This window comes from Arachis ipaensis, chromosome B07 (assembly GCF_000816755.2).
Source record: "Arachis ipaensis cultivar K30076 chromosome B07, Araip1.1, whole genome shotgun sequence".
In the NCBI taxonomy this organism is placed as follows: Eukaryota; Viridiplantae; Streptophyta; class Magnoliopsida; order Fabales; family Fabaceae; genus Arachis; species Arachis ipaensis.
In genome coordinates this window covers 123,603,401-123,611,582 of record NC_029791.2, presented here as the reverse complement: position 1 = coordinate 123,611,582, position 8,182 = coordinate 123,603,401, and the positions used below count along the sequence as shown (strand labels likewise).

The window sequence follows — 8,182 nt, the reverse complement described above, 5'->3', positions numbered from 1 at the left end:
GTCTTGAATCATAAGCTCTTTATATACACACAATGCTCTGCTGGTGCTAACAGCACTGCCAATCGGCAACATAAGATGGTGTTGATCATTAATGGGGAGAGGGCCATTTTCGTTAATCACAAGAATAGGATGATGTTAATCACAGAAATGTTTGTATGTGGAGCCCAAATAAGTGCCTGAATTTTCCAATCCATCACTATCTCATTCATGTTTTATTGGCCCTCTTACTTTGCTTCGCTCTTTGTAGTCTTACTAGGAGGCCCACATTTACTCATTTAGCTACCTCTTATTTAACTTTGTGAAATACTTCTTTCTCTCGCAACGAGAGCATATATCTCTAGATAGCTAGAGCAACTACTTCGACAAAAAGCTGGTTCATTTTCGGTAGTGGAGCTTTCGCAAAGAAAAACAGGGAAGGGAGTTCATAATAACACTAACCAAAACAATCACAAGTGTCCGAGATTAGTTCTCAGCTTTTCTTAGTCTCTCTCCCTGAAAGATACGGACAACAAAAAAATTAAGCTAAAGCCATATTTTCTCCCTTCCAATTATAGCTCATGTGATTTGATGGAGAAAACACGTAGTATTTAATGTTGAGAAAGAGAAAATAATTAAAAAAGAAAACAAAATTGTTTGGACAATGATTTTTCAAATAATTAAAAAGTTAATACTTTTTTGGATGGTCATTGGTTTCGCTCAAACTGTCTTTTGACCTCTTTAAAAGTTAGAAATTATTTTATATATGAAAAAAATATTAGTATTTTTGCTTAATATTGATGTTTGTGGTGCTTGACAGAAATGTGGACGTACCAAAAACATTGGCACAACATGCAGGGTACGCGTTATTTTTTCAGAAAATTGAGACAGCTTTATCAGAGATTTCAAGCAGAGATTTGCCACGTGTTGTCTCCCGATACAACACGCAGGGTGCGTGTTACTTTAGCAAGGATTCCACACAGATTTTCGAGGCAACTTTATCAGAGATTCTTTACGTGGCTGCTCTGGTACAACACGCAGGGTGCGTGTTACTTTAGCAGGAATTTCGTACAGATTTTCAAAGCAACTTTATCAAAAATTTTCAGTAGAGAATCGCCACATGGCAGCTCCAGGACAATAAGCAAGTTGCGTGCTACCTTTAGTAGAGATTTTTCACAAGTTCTCAAGGTGCCTTGATCAGTGACACCAAGCACGGAAACGCCACGTATCGTCACCCTGCAGCACGCAGGGTTTGTGTTGACCAGTCTAGCCACGTGTCTTCACTGCAGCAGCATGCAGAGTGCGTGTTGACCAGTGTCTCCATGTAGGAAACAAGCCTTGCTCTGAAAAAAGGCATCAATAATATTTAATGTTTGCTTCATCGTTTGCTACTTTGTTCCGAGTGTATAAAAGGAGAAGGGTGGGGCTTCATCTTCATTTCATTTCATGCATAGCTCGTCTGCAGCAACATTTCATTTCATTCACTATGTGGAGAATGAAGATGTAAGTTTTGTATATCTGAGCATATCGGCCATTTCCGGAGAACAACAAATGGTTATATCTTTTTATGGTGGATCGGTAAATTATTGGGCCGAACTGGATTTGAACCAGCGTAGACATATTGCCAACGAATTTACAGTCCGTCCCCATTAACCACTCGGGCATCGACCCAGGAAGAATCAATTTGATTCTTTTTAGATGATCCATGATCAACTTCCTTTCGTAGTACCCTACCCCCAGGGGAAGCCGAATCCCCGTTGCCTCCTTGAAAGAGAGATGTCCTGGACCACTAGACGATGGGGGCCCACTTTCCCGACCGCCGTTATGCTATGTTCTTAGTATAAACAGTTTTTTTTTTTAATTGTCAATAGATTGGAATGATATGATTCGCTCAGAAGGATCCCCCCCCCTTTTTTCAAAACTCCATACCATATATTTGGGGAGTTCATCATCACGATTTCTAAATCGTTCATTCCAATCGCCAATCTATAATTCCAAAAAAAGTAGGATCTTTCGGGGAGTGGTTGGTTTGCTAGAAAAGGCGTAGCGTGGGTTAAAACTTCATTTCTTTTATTCATTTTATAAAAATAAATAGATGTAATTGAGAGTAAATTAGTTTTAGTTGAGAGTGAAATTAAAACACTTAAAATGATACGTGATTATACATTTGCAGAAGATTATGTTATCAATTATTTGGAAGGGCAATTTACTTATTTAAATAAAATGGCAGAATCCTTTACCTAAATGTGCAAAATGAATTGTTGTTACCTGCATGTGCAAAAACCCATTTCTATGTAATCCGTGGCAACCCACCACGGTTTCCAAACGTGCATAAACCGTGGCAGGTCCCAGCGGTTTAGGGGCAAAAACTATTGAGTGTAAACCGTGGTAAGTCACCACAGTTTACGAAGGAGGCATGGCATGCATAAACCGTGGTAAGTCACCACGGTTTATGAGGAAAATGTGCTGGTCATAAACCCTTGTGGGTTACAACGGTTTATGTAGGATAAATAATGGCCAGAAAACCTTGTAGGTTCCCACGGTTTACAATGACGGGTACTCTATATATATGTGGGTGATTCAAGATCCATAAGAGATCATTTTCACAATGGCTAGTGAGGAAGAGAGTTTTCTTGCCTTAGTGCATTGCTCTGGGAAAATAAAAAAAAGCCAAAGCCATGGTGTGAAGTTTACCGACAGAGAACCACTGAGTATTTTTATCCGTTCGTCGATGAGTTTGTCAGATTTGAAGAACAGCATCTTGGAGAAGCTTGGCGTGTTGGGTAGCAAGTGGGTGAAGAAACTATTCTACAAGATTTCCATGGCGGTTGTCTCGACCGGTGTTCATTTTGAAACCTTTGCGGTTAAGGCTGATGAAGATATTAGGGTTTTGTTCTACTTTGTAAGGAGTTTTCCGGAGATCAGAATCCATGAGTTGTTCGCGAAGTTGGAGGTTGGTGTCGATAGTTCTGGGGCATCCGCTCCAGTTCCTAGCCCAACTGTCGCGGGTGGTGCATCTAGTTCGATGCCTGCGGTCAGACCGTATCTTCCACCGGTTCAATCACCTTCGTTTGCGGCTGATTTAGACCGAACGGAGGTTGTTGGTTTTGTACCTTTGGAGAATGCAGCAATCATTGAGCCTCCCCACGTTGTGGGCACCGGTGGTGGCCTGGTACCTTATATCGAAGACTTTGGTGGACCTGATCAAGTAGAGAATGCAATGCGTGACGATGAGTCTGACCAGGAGCCTGTTGATATTGTAGGTGACAGCGACGATGACACAGGTGGCAATCCACATGCGCAGCATCGGCCTTCAAGTTCTGGTTCTCATCAGTACCCTCCACACTTCTCCACACTAAACTTGGATGCTCTTGGTCAACAGGAAGACGGTGGTAACACAGTGAGGGGATCTTCTACAGAATTTTAGATTGGGCAATCATTCCAGAGTAAAGATGAAGCTGTGCTGAGTGTCAAGGACTATAGCATCCGGCGAGGTGTTGAGTACAGAGTCATCGAATCAGATCATTTGAAGTATCATGGAAAATGCAAGGAATTCGGCAAGGGTTGTAGTTGGTTGATTCGTGTAGCGCTTCGTGCACGAAAGGGCACTTGGGAGGTTAGGAGGTACAACGGGCCACACACATGCCTCGCAACTTCTATTTCAAGTGATCACCGTCAGCTGGATTACCACGTTATCTGTTCGAGGATTCTTCCTATGGTTAGGGCAGATGCTGCGGTTACGATAAAGGTACTTCAACAAGCGACAGAAGCCGATTATGGTTTCAGGCCTAGTTACAGGAAGGTTTGGATGGCTAAGCAGAAGGCAGTGGCACAAATATATGGAGATTGGGAGGAGTCTTACGCGGAGTTGCCACGTTGGATGCTAGGGGTCCAGGTGACAATGCCGGGAACAATCACGGTGCTGAAGACGTCTCCTGTTCGGATTGGTGGTGGGGTTGATGAGTCGACGGTGTACTTTCACCGGCTTTTCTAGACATTTCCACCCTGTATCGAGGCATTCCGGCATTGCAAGCCTCTCGTCAGTATTGATGGTACCCACTTGTATGGGAAGTATAGAGGGACGCTGCTGTTGGCGATATCTCAGGACGGGAACTCGAACATCCTCCCGATAGCATTTGCCCGTGTGGAGGGCGAAAATGCAGAGTCGTGGTCATTCTTCTTGTCCAATCTCCGAGAGCATGTGACTCCTCAGGAGGGTATCCTTGTTATCTCTGACAGGCATAATGGGATCAAGGCAGCGCTTGAGGCACCTGAGACTGGGTGGCTGCCTCCTCGGGCTTTCCGGGCCTACTGTATTCGGCATGTGGCTGCGAATTTCGCCCTAACGTTCAAAGGTAAGGACTCAAGGAGGATGTTGGTGAATGCTGCGTACGCAAAGACTGAGGCTGAGTTTTACTACTGGTTTGATATCATGCGGACTGAGAATCCAGCAATGTGTGACTGGGCCAACCGGATGGAGTATGACAAATGGACCCAACATGAGGATGCTGGTCGACGGTTCGGGCACATGACCACAAACATCAGTGAATGTGTGAACTCCGTGCTAAAGGGGACTCGCAACCTGCCGGTCACATCGTTGGTTAAGTCAACCTACGGGAGGCTTACTCAGCTATTTGTGCTACGGGGACAGACAGCAGAGGCACAACTCAGATCTGGGCATGAATTCTGTCAGGCATTGGTCAAGGCTATTGATCGGAACCTAAGAGACTCTAGGTGCTTCATTGTGACATTATACGACAGGCATCAGTCCGAGTACACCGTCGCGGAGACAACACCAACCGGGAGCTTCTCGCTGGGTAGCTATAGAGTTTCCCTTAAAGATCACCGATGCGACTGTGGCCACTTTCAGGCGCTGCATTATCCTTGTTGCCACGCCATTGCGTGTTGCGCCTACTCCCGGCTTAACTGGGCGTCATATGTTCACGAGGTGTATCGTATGAGTGAGGTGTTCAACGTTTACAAGCAGGAGTTTCTCCCACCTATCCCTGAAGGACTATGGCCTCCATATGCTGGGCCTACCATCATTCCTGACCCCAATATGCGGCTTGCAAAGGAAGGTCGTCCAAAGGCCACCAGGATCCGTGGAAGTATGGATCAGTCTCAGTCGAACCAGCCGAAGCGTTGTGGGCTATGCCGTCAGCCTGGGCATACGCGGAGGAACTGTCACCAGCAAAGACAAAGTGGTGGAGGGGATGCGTAGATCTCATGTCGTGTAAAATTCCGTCTATGCTGTTTTAGTTGTTTCAGGGTCTAGATAATCTTAGTAACGTATGGTTGGTTAAGTCTGTGACTGTCAACATGTTTCTTTAATGCAAAAATTTCTGATGAATAAATTCCTGCTATTTTACCTGTTTGATTAAACCACTTTGGTATCGTTCATATTGTGCATTATAACATAAACCGTAGAACTACATATAAAAAAAGCTGAAACCGGTTAAACTGCTTGGTCAAAAGAAAAATAACATTTAACGTAAGTCTGAAAGCCATAAGTACATACTAGCATGCTAAATACATGAACTAACAAAGGTCCTACCGGACGGGAACATATAACAAAACTAATCAGAATCCTCAATGGTGTCACTGTCATCATCGTCGAACTGGCCAAGCAGGTGACCTCCGGTGCCACACAAAGGAGGACGCCTCACCCGCCTCGGTCTGTGATCTGCCGCTGGTGCTGAGGGCTGTGCGAGAACCGCGCTGAAAGCAGAGGCAGGTGTCCCTCCTAACACAAACCATGGGTCAGACGGAGATACTGTAGGCTCGTTGAGGTCAACTGGCAACTGAGCCTGAACATCGTCACTCGGTGGCTGCTGATCAGCAAACTGGGCATGCTCCTCAGGCATCTGTGGCCTATAATGGGTATCATCATCATCCCTAAGCATGTCTGCTATGTCCCTGTAGAACTCGGACTCAGTAACAGGATCTCCATCCCGACAGCCGCGGTAGTAAACTCAGCGAAAGCATGTGGGGTCACGTTCCCAAACAGCTGAGAGCTAGTACCCAGTACCCACGTCGGCTGATCCATAGCTGATGCTGATCCAACTACCTCCTCAACGGGCACGTGATGAGTCAGTGCAACGCGTGCGGAAACTAATCTCTGTGCCCCTGCATCGTTCCTCGGCACAAACTCAGCCCACCTACAATTTTAATTGAAATGATGTCAAAACAAAGAATAACAGATGCTGTTTTTACAATTTATGAACGGAAAATACTAAACCCTACCTGGAAGCAAGAGGAAACCCGAACCGGTCAAAACCAGTGGGCCTGAGAGTGGGAAACCTCCAGAAAATCCAAGACTGTAGTAGCTGTAGCGGCCCAGCCAAGTTAACGACGTTCCTGTTTGTACCACGACAAAGACACCTATACAACCAGGCCAGTGCAGCCGAGCCCCAGCTATATCTGCCCAAGTCGTCCAATGATGCCAAATAAGGCAACCAGCGAAGGTGGACCCGGTTTGCGTTCTTGTCCGCAAACAGCTGAGACGACAACAGCATCAGGATATAAGCACATGCGTATACACGCACGGTCTCATCAGTAGCATCTGCAGGGAGAACCCGGAACCTCTCGTGGAACCATGTGTAGCACACTATCATCTGCTTGACTTTACTCTGTGGAGGTAACTCCCCGAACAACTCCTGGAACCACACCCATGCTGGTCTACCGTGTTCCATCAGATTCTCAAACTCAGTCAAGCACCCACTAACGGGCGCACCATCAATCGGCAAACCCAGCTGATACGCGACATCCTGTAAAGTAATGGTGCACTCACCAAACGGCATGTGGAACGTGTGCGTCTCCGGACGCCACCGCTCAATAAATGCGCTAAGGAGAGACTCATCAACCCAGAACCACTGACTATTTAGCCTAGCCAGATGATACAAGCCCGCAGTCTCCAGATACAGTATAATCCGGTCATGTAAGGGCATATTTTGTTGCCTCCTAACGGCGCTAATAACCCTACTAGGCTGCAAAACGTGGGTAACAAAATCCCTTAACATACAACCATTACAAACAACACCAAACATAATTTTGGTAAAAATTAGTAGAATGGTCACATTAAATTCATTGATTCTCTTATTGTGTAATAAACAATGAAGCTACGAATACTATGCACTCATGATAACAATATAAATAAAGAAAAAAAATATTTCTCAATAAAATATTAACATTTATAATAAAATATTTTACAAAAATACTATTAACCAGAATAACAAAATAAATAAGCATAATAAAATATGCATTACTATCAATACCGATAATAATATTAACATTTACGTAGACAATATTAATAAACGCCTCACATTTTGATTGACAGTAACCATAATAATATCAACATTTATATAAATAACATTAATCAGAATAACAATACAAATAAACATAATAAAATATTTTTACTAACAATATTCCTAATAATATCAATTGTTATATTAGTATGAATCTTAATAACAATAATAATAACAATAATAGTAACTAACCTCTTCGTCGATATATCCTGCCACGTGAGCGACGCCATTTAGTCGGTACAAGCGATCCTCACCCTCCATTGACTCCACCACCCACTCCTCCTTCACACCTCCAAAGTTTTCCCAAATCCTCTCAACACAACAACACCTTCCTTTTTTTGTGCTGTCCCAAATGATCCGTCCCAGCCTTCAGCGGATTACTTATATAGCTACACACATAAACCGCGGTGGGTTATCAGGTTTTATGTGCAATCCACTTTCCTCATAAACCGTGGTGACTTACCACGGTTTATGCATGCCATGCCTCCTTCGTAAACCGTGGTGACTTACCACGGTTTACACTCAATAGTTTTTGCCCCTAAACCGTTGGGACCTGCCACGGTTTATGCACATTTAGAAACCGTGGTGGGTTGCCACGGATTACATAGAAATGAATTTTTGCACATACAGGTAACAACAATCAGTTTTGCACATTTAGGTAAAGGATTCTGCTATTCTATTTATTTAAGTAAACTGCCCTATTTGGGATATCCTAACTATGTAAATTTTTTATTTTCAATTAATTTATTAGTTTTTGTTTGATTAATATTAGTTTTGTAGTTTGTTACTGTCTATTTGGTTATAATTGTACTATTATTTCTGTTAACATGAATAAATAATATAATTAATAATATTTTTTATTTTTTGAAAATAATTTTATTCTATTTTATTTTACTATTTTT

General features: G+C 43.3%; 1 protein-coding gene across 1 annotated transcript; it reads left to right on the top strand.

Annotated features, from left to right (window-relative positions):
- Nucleotides 2,708-5,197, top strand: LOC110265158. The gene is made up of 3 exons (XM_021107992.1): nucleotides 2,708-3,376; nucleotides 3,422-3,948; nucleotides 4,054-5,197. Exons 1-3 carry the CDS (start codon nucleotides 2,708-2,710, stop codon nucleotides 5,195-5,197), a joined length of 2,340 nt encoding a protein of 779 aa, XP_020963651.1.

Bases quoted from the DNA above. Each gene is read 5' to 3' on its own strand.
- LOC110265158 (XM_021107992.1), top strand. From the start codon at position 2,708: ATGAGTTTGTCAGATTTGAAGAACAGCATCTTGGAGAAGCTTGGCGTG. The intron at 3,377-3,421 runs GTGAGGGGATCT...CAATCATTCCAG, and splicing joins AGGAAGACGGTGGTAACACA to AGTAAAGATGAAGCTGTGCT. The intron at 3,949-4,053 runs GTACTTTCACCG...TGGGAAGTATAG, and splicing joins GGGGTTGATGAGTCGACGGT to AGGGACGCTGCTGTTGGCGA.